General features: G+C 35.7%; 1 protein-coding gene across 12 annotated transcripts in view; it reads right to left on the bottom strand.

Moving 5' to 3' along the window:
• Positions 1–17590, bottom strand: part of LOC138748254 (lysine-specific histone demethylase 2) — a 110095-nt gene that overhangs the window by 17672 nt on the left and 74833 nt on the right. For all 12 annotated transcript variants that reach the window (XM_069908120.1, XM_069908103.1, XM_069908111.1 and 9 more), the window contains 3 exons: positions 10306–10440; positions 6289–6460; positions 4710–4837 (listed from right to left, as the gene is read on the bottom strand). In XM_069908120.1, coding sequence (XP_069764221.1) covers positions 4710–4837; positions 6289–6460; positions 10306–10440 — 435 coding nt within the window. The remainder of the gene's footprint in view (positions 1–4709; positions 4838–6288; positions 6461–10305; positions 10441–17590) is intronic.

Below are 17590 nucleotides of genomic sequence, written 5' to 3' on the forward strand. Positions count from 1 at the left end.
CAACTTTAAAAGTTCCATAATCAGCCATCTGTTGAGTATTAACATCCACCAATGCATTAATCTTAGAAGTAAGATTATTCATAGAATCACCTAAATGCATCATTGAAGAAAATATCTTATGTTCAAGACTCTTGAAAAGTATATCAACATCAGTAGATCCAGACATGGTGGGATTCTGCTGTTCTTGTGGAATCAGAGGACCTTCTATCCCTTCTTTTAATTTAGTAGCTTTTCTTACAGTTTGACTCCGTGTAAGAGCCCCTGCCACAGACCCCCCAGAAGTATCAGGAGGCTGATGATCAGGGTTATCTTTGATCCAAACCTCCTTTAAAAGCTTCGTTACGTCAGTATCTAGAAGAGCTGTTATAACTGGTGGTATAGCAGTCAAACAACAACTCTTTAACTCTCCAACTGGTGGCGCCCCAGCTAATTCAGCAGTCAAAGTCTCAGTAGACGTTGTTTGAAATACTGGCATCCGGCCAGCCCTTTGTTCTAAAGGCAGCTGAAAACAACCTTCAGAAAGACTTACGGAATCAGAACGGAGCTCCAAGGCCGAATTCTTCGCTTGTTTTCCTGGATCCATTTCACGCTGAGTCGTGGCTTTTTGTAAACTAGCAGGCTCAGATAATTTCGGAAAATATAATTTTTTAACAATCTGTTGATGTTTCCTTTTACTTTTTTTTTTAAACAAATGTACCATTAGGTATTAATTCAACACCTCATACTATTTATAAACTTTTAACGGGCACTTAAATACAAAACAATAAGTTAGAGTCAGGAGAGGACTGGAAGGCACGTCTGTTCCTTACGCCATCTTGCCACGCCCCCAGATTTTTATAAGAATACATAAAGATTGATGCACAACAAAGATATAACTGTAACAAAGTAGCAAACTTACTATAACAGAAAAAAATTACATTATGCAACACTATTAATTCAAAGATAAAGCAGAGAAGAAAAAATAATAAAATTAATTTTATAATCCAAACCACAAACTATTCCAATTTGTATGGCTAATATAAAAAGATTCACTACCAGTAAAAATAAAAAGAAATGCAAATCCTCCAGAATCACAGATTGCTTAATTACCATTACCTTTAAAGAGTATGAAAATTATTCAAAAAGCCAAAGGATTTTAAAAAATTAAATTTTAAACACTTGTTGAACATCTAATTTTCTCCAAAGTCAAATATGATATCAAATCATGTAACCATTGATTATGAGTGGGTGGGACAGCATCTTTCCAAATGATCAAAATAAAACATGTTGCAATGAGAGGCCAAGGTTAATACATGATGTTGAGATGAAGACAATTTCACTATCTTCTGTTTAAACATCCCAAACAAGGCTATTAAAAGATCTGGTGTTAGGTTTACATTAATAATTATTGATAGAGTATGGAAGAGCTCATCCCAATATTTAACAAGGGTCAAAAAAGACCAGAACATGTGAATTAGTGAACCGTCCTTATTCCTGCATCTGCCACAATAAGAGCTAATATTAGGATAAATGTGAGCTAATTCAACTTTTGACATATAAGCTCTATGCTCAACTTTAAATTGTAGTAATGAGTGATGGGCACATAGAGATAATATACTAACCCAGTGTTTCTTATCCTTTTTCTTTCCACTCACATTCCACTTTAAGTATTCCCTATGCCAATAGGTGCTCTTTGATTAGTGAGGGATTGCTTAAGGTGGTATGTGGGTGGAAAGAAAAAGTTTGAAAACCACTGTTTTAATTGTACTTAATTGACTCATTATGTGCACGGTTTCAAAACTCCAAAGGAAATGGGCCAATGTCAATTTTTCTCAAGCAAAATATTGCAGTAACAATTGGGTCTAGAGTAGTGATTCTCAACCTTCCCTTCTGACTCACATAAGTAATCCCTTATTAATCATAGAACACCGATGGCATAGAGATTACTTAAAGTGGTATGCGAGTGGAAAGAAAAAGGTTGAGAACCACTGAGCTAACTTATTTAAAAATAGAGTTCTAAGAATCTTCGGGAATTGAAATATGGAAGTTCTGCTCCCATGTCTCTTTAATTTTATCCAATGAAGCTTGCCTTGATTTCTGCAGTGTCAGATTTAAAAGATATTAACCTTTTCTGAGATGGTTGTAGATTGTAAATTGTTTCTATCAAATTCATAACAGGAGCTTGAAAAAGATTTGATAGTTGAAAATGGAGGAAGTCCCTAATCTGCAAATACCTAAAAAAAAATGAGAATTTGGTAAATTAAATTTGGTAGATAATTGGTCAAATGTAGCAAGATTACTATTAATAAATCATAAAAATGTTTAATACCTAATCTGAACCTTTCCTGAAAGGTAGAATTCATCACAGTAGGTTGAAAAAAGTAAGTTGATAGAATAGGACTAAAAATAAACCTCTGGAGTCCTAAAATGTTTTCTAAATTTGAACAGAATCCTAATTGAATGTTTGATCACTAGATTATCAATCTTTTTACCAATAGGAAAAGGTAAAAACAATAGAAAATTTCTGAGACAAATTTACCTCCAAGTCAACCCAAACTGGGCCACCCGTTTTATTACATTGTAGCAGTACACTGGTTGGGGGGGTGGGGTGCAATAGACAGAACCAGCACAAACAGTTTCAAACTCATGATAATTAGACACAACAGGCTGGTAACTTGCCATTACAGCATAGTGACTCAGCATCACCCGTAGGTCTGCTGAGAAGCCCTGGTCTACTCAACGTGAATGTCATGAGATAGTACGTACTCCAAACGTCATGACACCTGCTGTTTGTCTATATCTAGCCTGACAGCATATCAATAAATTACTCTTTTACTCTTCTCTGGCTGAAACCTGAGGTGTGGTCTCGTTATTCATCTTATTTCAACTTGATGGCATTTGTCCACAACTTACATCTGCCACAACATTATATTATTGTTATATTATGATAATGAATATTAATATCTGTGACAAGATTATGTTGTATTTTATATTGTATATAGATATGTTTTAAAGGAGACAAATTATGGCAGGTTTTTAGTGTAGGTCACATACGAACACTTCAAAACATATCTCATTTAAAATACTGGAGCTCTGGTCAAGCCAGACATTCCGGTCCAAGTACCTTTGCAAAAGCTTTGGGGAGTGCCTATTATAGAGACCAAAAATGGATTGTTGTTTTGTAAAGCAACAGATGAAAGAACTCGGAGGATTAGGTTTGGAGTCGCGGGCTGTCTGAGTGCAGTTTGCTGCTCTAAGAGGGTCATGTGGTTTTGCAAGAAGAGGGAGTCAAACATTAGGGTTAGGGTTAGGGGTTAGGGGTTAGGGGTTAGGGGTTAGGGTTAGGGTTAGGGAGAGAGAGAGAGAGAGAGAGAAAGAGAGAGAGAGAGAGAGAAAATTCAGTTCTACAGTTCAGCAGCACCAGAGACTAGAACAGGACAAGACAGGTTTGAGTTCTTAGTTCAGCCTGGTGAAAGCCCATGTGGTCCTTACAAGCGGAGAGTTGCCTAATGTTTCACTTGAAATAAGAGAAACAAAAAGGAAATCTGTGGTGACCTGAAAGAAAGAGGTAATCATCTGGAAAACCCTGAGGGGGCAAGTTTCTTCAGCAAGACAATGACATGGCTGATTGGAAGGAATCAGTTTGTGTCCAGCGAACAACAAATCTCTCTCTGAAATCCAACAAGAACCTTCCATTTACCTTTCAAGCACCAAAGCCTGGTGACCTTCATAAATGTTAAATTCTGTGCACAGTATAAGAATTGCCTTCAACCAGTGAACTTGGAGGAGTGAGAAGTGGGATTGGACTGTGAATTAAATAACTTTTCTGAACTTACACAAACATTACATACACGTACACTGAGAATTAGAAGAGGGTTAAGTTAAGTTAAGTTAGTAGCAATAAGATAAATTTTTATCCTGTTTTCATGTTTAAATATAATTAAAAGCAACTTTTGATTAAGTAACCATTTGTCTTGGTGAATATTGCTGCTAGGTTTTGGGGTCCTCTGGGCTCATAACACAGCCCAATAATAGTATCTAAGATTAGGTAGAGCCAAATCTCCACTCTTTTTGATATTTTGGAGATAAACTTTATTTAAACGAGAATCAACTGAGTCAAAAAAAAATATTTAGTAACAAAAATTGGAATAGCTTAAAAAATAAATATTTTGGCAAAATATTCATCTCAATATTAATTCGTCCGATTATGGACATTGAAAAAGGTGACCATTGAGATAAAGATTTCTTCACCTGATTTAACAGAACAAAACAAAATTTCCTTAAACAAATGTTTGTGATTCTTAGTAATTGTTACACCAAGATATGTAAATTGGCTTTTAACAATCTTAAAAAGAAAAGCAATGTGTAAAGGGTCTGAAGAGTTCAAAAAAAAGGTCACTCTTTTGTAAATTTAATTTTTATCCTGAAAACTGACCAAATTGATGGAGTAATGTTAATGTAGCAGGAATTGAAGAATTCAGATCAGATACAAGAAGCAAAAGGTCACCAGCATAAAGAGAAACTTCATGGACCAATCCTTTCCTAAAAATTCCAGGAATATCCTGAGTATCCTACAGGCAAATAGCCAAGGCTTCCAAAGCCAAATTAAACAACAAGGGATTGCGAAGACAACCCTGTCTTGTCCCCCAATGAAGTTTAAAAGGTTTAGATCACAAAGAATTGTTAAGAATAAAAGCAATAGGGAATGTATAATAACTTAAATTTCTTACCTGTTGCAAATTACTACCACAGGCATATTCAAGATTGCCAAGATGAAACTGTAGCACTTTGGCTTCTAGATCATTGAACTGGACACCTGATTCTTGACTAAAAGTTTTGTAGATCTCTTCAATCTTTTCTACATACAGAAAATATACCATCAGTCAAAATACATCTCATATTTCTTCAATGTTTACTTTGAAATACAGTAACAAGTTATTTCTAGTGACTTGACCAGAGCAATGCACCATCAAATGGAATCCTCATTTCCTTTCAATTATTTCATGAACATGAAAACTCAACATGTTTTTGTTAGCTTGGAGCAAATGGTTTAAGAAGGTCAAGAACTTCTGCATTGTAGCAAATGGCCAGGAGTTATATCAACGTTTTCAACTATTGAGTTATTGATAAGTGCTCAAACCAAGTCTCAATCAAGTTTCTTGTTTTGACAAGACACATCTGCACAAATATTTACACTGACTGTACATTGTTGTTGGAATGGTAATGAGGAAAGTGCCAAAAAACTTTAAAGAAGTTAATACCCACTTTAAGCCTCGAGCTCGGAAAGCAGTTTGTCTTTCCAATATGCACCAACTTGAACTTGATTCAAATAATGCAGTGCCACAGTGACAGAAAATCCACAAAGTCCTTAATAAAGACTATCACAAAAAATTATAAAGGTAGAAGTCAGGAAATGAGCACAGATGATGGGAGTTTACGTCAAATATTCACTTAATACAAGGGCAGAACATATTCTCCAACATACTTTCCTTATCAGCTATCCTGAAAATTATACATTTTTTTTAAAAAGACATACAGCACGGTAACAGGCCATTTTGGCCCATGAAACCATGCCAATCAATTGCACTTAATTGACCTGCAACCCCTACCATTTTGAAGGATGGGAGGAAACCAGAGCCTCCAGAGAAAACTCACACAGTCACGGGGAGAACGTACAAACTCCTTACAGGCAGCGCGGGATTCAAACCCAGGTCCCGATCGCTGGCTCTGTAACAGCGTTGTACTTAACCATGCTGCCCCTAATCAGCATAGCTCATGTATGCTATACCAAAAGATTGAATAATTCATTACAAGAATCTTGAGAAAACTGCTTTTCCCGTGTCCCGCAAAAGTAATCATGACCACTTTCAGTATCTGGTTGATACGGAATCTGAATTATAATTGCATTTGGACTGTAAATCCAGTGATCCAGAATGCTTCTTTTAAAATAGAAAGCAGCATGAGACAATTCCACATGTTCTCAGTTACATGAATGGTAAATATTGTGCTTTCAACCATATGAAGGAGAATTAAATAAGCATGTTGTTTTGTGCAACAAAGGACTGAGACACAAAAGCCAGGAAGAGAAAATTTTAAGGCAAATTATACTTCCTTATAACAACTCTATACTCTATACAGAGGTTCTTGTAATTATCTTGATCTTTTCTTGTTTCATCTTTTAAAATACAAAATAAAATTTGTTGAATTTACTGAGAGATTATAGAAACTGTTTATGGATAAAGCCACGCTTCCTTTTCCTTCCAACACCTCATGCCAATTAGCAATTTTGTTCATTGAAATGTAACCCACCTCCAAGAGGAGCATCTTGAAATTGCTTCTTGTCCTTCCTCCATTCTGCCACGACATCCAGCATGGCATTGAAATGAAAGTCAATGGATTTGTCAAGGGTGGGGTCAACCACCCTTCCACCTTCTTCGATAAGGTCACATCTGTCACCCAGTTTGTGCATCTTGCTTCCAAGCTGCATAATAATAATTGCAAAAGAGTTTACATGGAATAGTTTTAATTTACAAGGTAACAATCAAAACATTGTTAATGTGAAAAACAATTTAATAGTCACCTATAATAATATGAAAGCATAAAATATATCTTAAATGTGTATGCACAGTAAAATCCCTATTATCAAGCATTCAATTAACCAGATACTCAAACATCTGGCTTAAAAAAAGAGGAAATAAATAAACAGACTGAAAGATAAATAAGAATAAATAAAGATATAAATGAGATTTTAAGTAATAATTTAAAATTGTAAAAGTTAATTTTCTCCAAAGAAACACACAACTCCTTGAGAGCAAACATTCAGCCAGCGGAGCGCCCAGGTCGTACCCTGCCCGCAGCAACTCTTTGAATAAAAATTCAATAAAGTTATGCATGAATAAAATGGCGGCACCCAGAATGATCAGCTGGCCAATGCCACTCGTCACTGGGGTGACTCTCCCAAAATGTCTTCTTATCCCTGCCTGGTGAGTCTTTTTCTTTATTAAGTATATTAGTAAAGCCTTCTTTATCAGTAAACTTGGGGGAGGGCAGCTTAATTATGATGGTGGCATGGTAACCATACCCGTTAATACAACGCTGTTACAGGGCTTGCGAATGGGGCTCGAATTTAAAGGAAGGTGTGCCAAGGGCTTGACTGGGACAGCGTTCTGGTCAGGCCCTCGGTGCAACCCAACTCACCTCCATGCCAATGTCCCAGTCAGGCCCTTGGCACTCCTTCCTTTAAATTCAAGCCCCATTCGCAAGCCCTGTAACAGCTTTGTACTAACGGGTATGCTTACCATGCCGCCGTCATAATTTACCTGCCCTCCCCCACATTTACAGATAAAAAAGGCTTTACTAATATACTTAATAAAGAAAAAGACTTACCAGGCAGGGATAAGAAGACATTTTTGGAGGTGAGTTGGTAACGCTGAGGCTCTGACAAGGACACCAGGATGAAGAGTCGGTCAATACCACTCGCCGCTGGGGCAACTCTCCCAAAGTGTCACCTTATCCTTGCCTAGCAAGAGTCTTTATTTTTATTAGTATTAGGCATATTAGTAAAACTTTAGCTATAAATTTTTTTTGGGGGGGTGTGTGGTGGTTAATTATAATGGTGGTATAGTGGCTAGCATAACACTGTTGCAGTACCAGCGACCGAGGTCGAATTTAAATTTTGTAAATTGAGGGTATTATTTGATTAAAGTGAACTTGACCCAATTAAAGACTACAATACTGATTCTTTTTTCTCAAATTACATTTTGTACTGTCTTTTGAGTTTTTAAACAGTGTATTCTTAATGCAGAAATTATTAGTGAGGTACTGTAAGAGCAAATCTCAGCCAATCGGAAAATTTGCATTTCCGACATCCACGATCCTCAAAGGTGCCGAATAATGGGGATTTTATTGTAATAATGAAGTTCATTGTTACTGAAAACATGATGTTATTGAGTCTTCCTCTCCTTGCGGATTCGTGACAGGATGGTGTGTAGTGGGGTAGGGGAAAAGAGGAAGAAATTAAAACTATATTGAGGGAAGGGGATAGTCAAATATTATAATATCCAAATGTACACATGTAGCTCCATGAATAATCATCACCTAAATAACTTTCTTTATAAACATTACCTGATAGAAATATTAACAATAATATTTCGGCATGCAAGTCAACGGCATACAAGTTGAACCCCCTTTTTCAGCCTCATTTTAAGGGTTTTATGGTATATCCAGCATACAAGTCAACCCCCATTTCCTGGCTGCCTGAGGTGCCCATTGACCAGCATATAAGTCAACCCCCAAAGCTCATGATGCCTGAGTTGGGTCGTTGACCGGTGTATACATCAACCACCATAGATCGTGCGTATTGATCTGCTGGGCGTTGGCTGGAGGTGATTGCTATCATGGAGGGTCCATCGACACAATGCAGCGTGTGATGAAAATATGAAGCAACCTTTAAGTTTAAAGTGATAGAAATGGCCAATAAAACAACAACTATGGTGCTGCAAGAAAATTTGATGTGCATGAGAAGTTGGTAAGAGACTGGAGGAAGAAAGAAAAAACTTTAAGTAAAATATCAAAAAGGCATGTTTTTTGAGAAAAGGAATCATTTGTTGGCCAGAGTTGGAAAATCACATTCCAGAATGGGTACGTGAACAGAGACAATATTACTACATAGTCACCTGAAATAAAATAAGATCATTTGCACTCAGTGGGCTAAGTCGCACCCAGACCTCAGTCAAGATTTTGAGGCTACAGTAGGTTGGTGCAATAGTTTCATGAACAGGAAAAATCTGCTATTACACCAAAAATTGCACAGAAACTATCAAAAGATCTTGATCATGAAGTTCCAAGTTTTCTCAGTTTATTATATGGAACCAGCGGAAGCACCAGTTTGCACTGACAAATATCGGAAACATGGACGAAACCCTATGAATTTCGACATGCTAGGCAATAGAACAGTGGAATGGAAAGATGTTAAAACTGTGCAAACCAGAAGTACAGACCATGAAAGCACCAGGTTTACCGTGGTGTTATCGTGCACGGCCAAGGGGACAAAGTTAAGACCCTTGGTAATCTTCAAACACAAAAATAAACCAAAAATTAAATTCAAAGCAGGTATTTTTCTACATTTTCATTAAGAATGGATGAAAATGGTGTAAAACAATGTGTGGAACAGGCGGTTTACGCAAAGAACAGACTTTGCTGGTCTGGGATATGTTTCATCACCCCTGAGAACATTAAAAGTAGATTAGCACTACATAATAATTACATGGCGGTTATCCCAGGTGGTTTGACATCTCTATTGCAACCTCTCGATGTCTGCTTGAACAAGCCATTCAAGGACCATGGAAAACAGGGACATTGAGTGCATAAAAAAAATTTACAAAAGGCGGGGCAATGCATGCTGCATCACTTGAAATGCAGTGCAACTTCATGCTTGAGGCATGGGACAAAATTAGAGACTGATTTAAAATAGTTTAAAAAGTGCAGTATCTCTTGTGCAATTGATGGTACGGAAGATGATTTATTGTGGGACACTATCGATGAAGCTGAAACTGCCTCATCAGATACAGACTGGGACCCATATGATGACTGTTTAAACAGTGAGAGTATGGATGTGCTTGCCGCCATCTTTTCTTCAGATAGCGAGAGTGATTTTGAAGGGTTCTAAATCTGTTGCTTTTAGACAATGATAGCGATTTTGAAGGGTGCTAATTGTGTTGTTGTTTTCAATAAAAATCTGTTGTAGTCGGGTTTTCTTTTTGTTTTCAAGAGTTGAATTATATGCCAAATTGGTTTTTCAAGGGTCTATTATATGCCAAATCAGCACAGATTGAATTTTGAGCTGAATTTAAGGTCATAAAAGTATATCTGGTATATAAGTTGACTCCTGTTTGTTTGTTTTTTCACAACTCGACTTATATGCCGAAATTATATGGTAACTATAAAAAGAGGACATTTTAAGTTTTAGTCTTAAAAGATTCTAAACCAGCATACATTTACTTATTTTCATTTGAAGAGAGGTAAGCGAGGTGGCAATAGGGCAATGTTTTGCACCAAGATTTTTTTAAAGTCTGTCCAGAAAACAAAAACACATTTCAATATAGACAAAGAACATTAAGACATACAAACAAAACAAATTAAATTTTTGGGAAAGGTTCTCAGTGAAGAAAATTAAGAATTTTATATAATTACAACAAGCATTCACTTGATAATTTTGTAGTGGTGACTATGTGAAAAAATTGCAATGGCATAAAATTCTTAAATTTTATAGTTAGAATATAATTAACCATATAGCCTTAATATTACTGCTATAATATAGAAACCCACTTGCTCACACATTAGTGCTATTGGATTGTTAATGCAACCATTAACAATTTGTGCTCCTTTTCCCACTGTCACACCAAGAGAGTGGTCATCCAACACACGTCCACCAATCCGATCTCTCGCTTCCAGTACCATCACCTGAAGTGAAAAAAGGGGAGAAAAAAACATCAAAGTGCAACGGGTTATATTAGATTTTATGTAATTTAAAAATATGCTTTTAAAAGCAATAGATTGTGGGGGTTAGTGCAGGTCACTTCAGAAACATTATAATTTCACAAAAGACATCTCATTTAAAATGCAAGAGCTTTGCTGAAAGTGAGACATTAAGGTACTAGTGCCTTTACAAAGACAATGAGAACTACTGTGTGTGTGTGTGTGTGTGTGTGTGTGTGTGTGTGTGTGTGTGTGTGTGTGTGTGTGTGTGTGTGTGTGTGTGTGTGTGTGTGTGTGTGAAAGAGAGAGAGAGAGAGAGAGAGAGGAGAAAAAGAGAGTGTCCAGTAGTGGCTTTTGGAGGCTGTAACATGGCAAGCTGGCTGGAGCTTGTAAAAACCCTATTTTGAAGACAGATTGTGAGTTGAGTTGAGCCTGTTGAAAAACCCTAGTAGTCCTTACAAGAGGAAATGGCTGGCTAGTGTTTCTCCTGAAATAAGGGAAACAAGAGAAACTCTGTGGTGACCTGGAAGATGAGGTTATCAGTTGGAAAACTCAACATGGGGCAAGTTTCTTCAGAAAGACATTGAGGTGGCTGATCAGAGGAAATCAGTTTGTGTGGGTGTCCAACAAACAACAAATCTCTCTCTGAAAGCAACGAGAACCTTCCTGAGCAGTAACCATTTACCTTTCAGCACTAGAGCCTGGCAAAAATTCATAAATGTTAAATTCTGTGCACAATATAAGAATTTCCTGCTACCGGTGAACTTGGAGGAGTGAAAAGTGAGATTGGATTGTGAATCAAAGAACTTTTCTAAACTTACATACACATTACATACACGTGCACTTAGAATTAGAAGGGTGGGTTAAGTTAGCTTAATTAAGTTAATAATAATAAGTTACAGTTTGATCCTGTTTTTATGTTTAAAGAAAATTAAAAGCAACTTATGTTTAAGTAACCATTTGCCTTGATGAATTTCTATTGCTGCTGGGTTTTGGGGTCCTCTGAACTCGCAACAAAATAAACAAAAGATTATTGGCCACTACTGGTGGTCATTTTCTGGAATTCTGAAATGATATTCAAGACCTTTTAAACTCTGATTATTGATGGCTAAACAAGTCAACTGAATAATAACAGAGATTAGACTGGGCAAAAGTTGACCAAAATCAGAATACCACTAGAATACATCATGTATAGTACAACTCCGATTATCCAAAATCGGATTCTCTGAAATCCTCATTTATCCAAAATTATTTTGGAGCCAAACTGACTGGGGACTTTGGGCTGCTGACAGCAGTGCAGACCTTGAGTTACTGAGCGTGGCCTCAGTAGGGAGGTGTCAGTGATCGGCGGTGGCCAGCATTTTTTGTAAAGATTTAAACATTATTTTAAAGCATAAAAAGCCTTCCCTTGTTGTTTGCTGTTGTTTAAACATTGTTACAAGTGATTTACTGTTGCTACTGGGCTGTTTTTTAAAAAATGAACATGTCTCCAAAAAAATTATCTGACATAGGCCTGGACCTGATCATTTCTGTATATCCTTGGTGGTCTGATTCTGATTTTATACCTAATCACCAAACAATATTTTGGGAACTAGAAAAGCAGCTTTACTTAAATATTTGTTACAAAGATTAACATATTCTTTTAAATATTCTTTCCTAAATATTTATTAACATTGACCACTCTGATCTCTGAGGGGACCAATTTTGTCCCTTACTATCCTTTTGCTCTTAATATACCCGTACAAACCCTTAGGATTTTCTTTCACATTGTCTGACAAAGCAACCTCATGTCATCTTTTAGCCTTCCTGATTTCATTTGATATTTTTCTTTCTTTTTAAACATTTTATTGATTTTCACAAATAAGCATGCATATACAAAACATTTATGGAATGCATAATGTTAATGACAAATTAGATAAGTTTACAAACTATAAAATACATATAATGCAACCGTAATACAAAATTACATCAAAAATATATTTTTTAATCACGTACAGCGTGATTCTAAACCCCATCCCTTAATCCAAGGTGCATGACTAAAGAAAAAAATGTACTTTGTTCATAAAATAAAACAGCAAATATTAAAATTCAAAAATAATATGATGCCTAAACATTATGAATGTAATTCAGGAATGGTCCCCATAGCATTTGAAACCTTATACTTGAATTATTATTTGAATAATGGATCTTTTCTAAATTTAAACAAGACAATGTCCTTCAGCCACTGAGCATGAGTGGGTAGGGCAGCATCCTTCCATCTAAACGCTGCACGTCTAGCCAAGAGAGATGCAAAAGATAAGAGTACGACATTTTATTGGGAGTTAAGAGTATCATCCTCTCCAGTTGTATCAAAAAGAGTAAATAACGAATTATGCTCTAAATTTACGCTCAGAATTAAAGATAAAGTTTGAAATACCTCCCTCCAATACTTTTCAAGGCTGGGTTACATCGAGAACATACGATTTAAAAAAATTACATCTGAATGGATACAAGATAATTTTAAGTTTAGACATATGGACCCTACATACAACTTTAAATTGTAACAAGCAATGACGGACACATAAGGGCTGTAGTATTAACCAGCTGAAGAATTAGATCCCAGACTTCGTCCATTAATATGAGGCTTAGATCCTGTTCCCAGGCATTTTTAATTTTAACTAATAGGGGCATGTCTCAAACCCAATAACTTATCATAAATAATGGATATTAAACCTATATAAGAATGTTGTAGCCTAAATGATACATCAAAAATGTTCACACCAGGTGCCCGAGGAAAATCAGGTATCTGAGATTGAGGAAAGGGTCTGATTTGCAAATATCTGAAAAAAAAGAGTATTTGGTATTTTGAACTTGGCAGAAAGCTGTTCAAATCTCGCAAAACTGTCATCAATAAAAAGATCTTTGAAACGTTGAATAGCTAATCCAAACCAGTCGTGAAAAATAAGATCATACAAAGAAGGTTGAAAAAGATGATTGGTCTTGAAAGAGAAAAACTATGAAGTCCAAATCAGTGTGCCTAACAGCAAGATTATCAATTGATTTATTTAAAGAGAAGTGAGGATCCAAGAAGTGCTGAAATGGAAATGTTTTAGTAAAGTTCAACTCCATTGCTACCCATGCTGGACAGTCCCCTCGATTAAGAAAATGTAATCAAAACATAAGGTTGTGCATGTTGACTGCCCAATAGTAAAATCTGAAATTAGGTAGAGCTCATGCCTCTGTTCCTTTTAGGTTTTTGAAGATGGATCTTGTTTAGATGAGAGTACTTACCCTTCCATATACAAGACTATATAAATCAAATCAAGTGAATCAATAAATGATTTGGGAATGAAAATTGGTATAGACAGAAAAAAGTATCAAAATTTAGGTAAAAGAATTAATACGACTGACCAGAGATATAGAAAATTTTGACTATTGGATTAGGGACTGTTTCACGTGCTTTAATAATGCAAGAAAGTTTTTTTTCAAGGGGTTCTTATGATTCTTGTAAATGTAATATCGATACATTTAAAATGGTTTTTCTCAATTTTAAAAGGGAAATTGGTGTGTGTTGGTGTATTCAAAGGGAAAAGATTTAATCCAAACCCTGAAAACTTACTAAATTGGGAAAGTATTGACAGCATGGATGGTAAAGTGTCAGGATTTGATAAAGGTAAAGCAGAAGATCATCTGTATAAATGGAAATTTTATGTTCCATTCCCTTTCCATAAATCCCTGAAATGTCCCCAAATGCAGTCACTAATGGCTCTAAGACCAAATTCAAAAGAAATGGACTTGAAGACACCATTGATAGGTTCCCCATTGAAGATTGAAAGGTGGTGATTGCTGAAAATTAATGAGTATTGAAAACTTAAGGCAATAATTCCATAATTTAATCCATGAAATAAAACCTGATCCAAAATTGAATTTTTCTAAAATCATAAATAAATATGTCCATTCAATTCGATCGAACACTTTCTGCATATCAAGGGAGAAAACACATTTGGGAATCTCACTCGAAGGGAAGTACAAATTATCCAACAAACGACGTATATTAAAATAAAGGTAGCGGTTTTTAATAAAACCAGCCTGGTCTTCAGAGATGATAAGTGATAAGATATTCTCCAATCTACAGGCCAAAACTTTGACCAACATTTTTACATCAACACTTAATAAAGAAATTGGCCTGTAAGAGGATCTTACAGTTGGATCTTACCTTTCTTTGCTAATGGCAACACTTCATTAAATGTTGCTGGAAGATTACCCTTCCTAAACACCAAACTTAATGGAGGTGAAAGTAATTGAGAAAAAGATTTGAAAAACTTCACAGGAAGCCCATTGGGTCCCAGAGCTTTTCCACAATGTAGTGAAGAAATAGCAGCAACTATTTCCTCATATGTTATAGGCTCATCTAGTCTCATTTGGTCATCCAAAGAAAGCATGGGAATGTTTAAACAATCCAGGAAATCTTTCATCAAATTACTATAATTTGTGAATTCAGAAGTCAGGAGAAAAAATTTTCTGAATGCATCATTCAATATAGATTATCTCAAAATGATCTATAGTAATGTTTTGAATCTTTGTAATTTGTCTCTTGGCTTCAAAACCTCTCAGCTGGTTAGCTAAAAACTTGCCTGATTTATCACCATGGATATAAAACTGACTCTTACTCTTCAACAATTTGCTTTCAATCAGATATGTTGAAAGAAGATCAGGACTTTTAGATTAAGCATATGGTGGATCTAATTGTTTACTTTGATTAACTAATTCTAATCTTTCCTTATTGGTCTTCCTTTTTATATTCAAAGTGTAAGAAATAATTTGCCCCCTCAGAAAAGCTTTCATAGCATCCCAAACAAGAGACTAGAAATTTCTGACAAATTGTTTGTTTCAAAGAAGAAAGTTATCTGCTTCTCCATAAATTTCACAAAAGTCATTATCTGATAACAACCTTGAATTGAAATGCCATGGTCTTTTTATTTGAGGAAGGCCAGGAAGAGTCATAGATAACACAACAGGGGCACAATCTGATATTACTATTGTTTGATAACTACAGGAATGAGTCAGTGGGATCAGTTGATTATCTATAAGAAAGTAATCAATTTGCAAATAAGTTCGATGAACATGTGAAAAGAAAGAATACTCTCTACTATTTGGATAAAGAAAATACCAAACATCAGAAATACCATAATCTGATTTTAAAAAAAAGAATGAATTAATGAGGCAGATTTACTCATTATGTAGGTTTAAGAGACGTACGATGCAAAGCAGGGTCTAACCTGTTGAAGAGTATAAACTCAAGCCTGGGAAGGAAGAAAAAAACCTTCAAAAAACCCCACATCATCTGCATTAGGGACATAAATATTAGCAAAAACTACCATTTTATTATTCAATTTCTCTGAAGCAATGTCATACTGAGCATTTATATCTGATATAATTGTGATGGACAAAAGGAATATTTTGATTAATAACCCCCCTGGATTTAGCCTGGAAGGAGGAATGAAAATGTATTTTTAAATATTTTATTTTTCATTTTTTATAAATATACATAGTGAAATCTTCATTATCACAACATATTAAATTTTTTTATACAAAAAACAAAGAAAAACCCCTCCCCTCCACAAAATATAAATCAATACATCATCAGATCTCACATTTATATTATCCATAAAAATCTATTCAGGGAAGTCACATCTGTTTATATTGTAACAGCATCTGTTATTATCATTATTATAATTCATAATTTTCTCCACAGTTATACAACTATTCATCTCTGCAGTCCATCGTAAGGGAGAGTTGGACTTCCAAGTAATTGCAATTTACTTCTTAGCCACTGTGAAAGCTACTTTGACAAAAGAAATTTGGAATTTAGTTAACTTATTACTTATTTCAATAAAGTTACCCAAAAGATAAAGCTCCAGGTCATCTGCAAAGTCCACTCCTGTTATTCTAGTTAACATTTCCTGCAATATCCTGCAAAAAAGGCTTCACCTTCACACACAACCACGTAGCATGTTAAAATATTCCTATTTCAATCCCACATCTAAAACACATCTCTGATATTTCAGATTTTGACCTTTGTAGCTTCTGTGGCCTAAGATATAATTGATGTAGGAAGTTATGCTGAACAAATCCATATCTTGCATTTATAATTGGTCATATTATCTAAACACCAATCAGACCAACATCTTTCTAATATTACAAGATCTAAGTCTGACTCCCATCTCTCTCTCGACCTCTGTCAACCTGGTTCTGCACTTTTACTCTGGAGAGCATAGTACATTTTTGTTATAAATTTGGGTGTATTCCCCAGCCAGATGTTTCGCTCCATTTCACTGATTTCAGGTGGGACCAACGTTGGCCCCCATCTTTCTCTCCAGAATTATCTTAGCTGGAGGAAAGAGAAGGAAGTTTCATTTGCTACTCCATATTTCTGTTTAGTCGAAGGAGACTGTTAAAATTGTATTAAATTGTATTTTTTTAATATCTTCTATACAGTCGTTTGGAAGAAGTACTGCAGAAACCAACTAAACTTGACTGCTTCATCGGGAAGGGGGCCCATAAACTTTGAGTAGAGTCCATAGGGAGCCATTGCCAAAAAAAAGTTGAGAATGGCTGTTCTATGCCTACCAAAGTACTGAAAAAAATAGGCAACTCAACCTTTGTGCAAAGAGAAATAGGACATATCTTGAGTTCAACACTGGGCATTCAAGCCTGCTAAGCCGCAAACAGTAGCAAAACAGAATACTACAACAAACAATTTTGTGCAACATATCCCTCAATATTGCAATCCAGTCACTGGACTAATCCAGACTCACTAAAGACCTGGAAGGGGATACCAGGAACAGTTTCAAATATGATTTAAAATTACATTTCAACCTGATGAAGCTGTAATTTGAACACCATGCCCAAATTTGATCGAGTTCTGATTCTTGGTGACTTCAATATCCATGCATGTTTTCCCTTTGTAAAATGATTTTATGAATTTAGTTGAGGCTTTTAACTTAGATCTGCTTTCAACTGGATCGTCTCATAAACTAGGCCATACTCTCGACCTAGTTATTTTATCTGATTTATCAATTAGCAACCCAGTATTGATACCTGTGTGTCAGACTTTCGACCTATCCCTGCATCTCTCCCCTAACAAATCTTTCTT

The sequence above is a fragment of the Narcine bancroftii genome, chromosome 1, assembly GCF_036971445.1.
Source record: "Narcine bancroftii isolate sNarBan1 chromosome 1, sNarBan1.hap1, whole genome shotgun sequence".
Lineage (NCBI taxonomy): Eukaryota > Metazoa > Chordata > Chondrichthyes > Torpediniformes > Narcinidae > Narcine > Narcine bancroftii.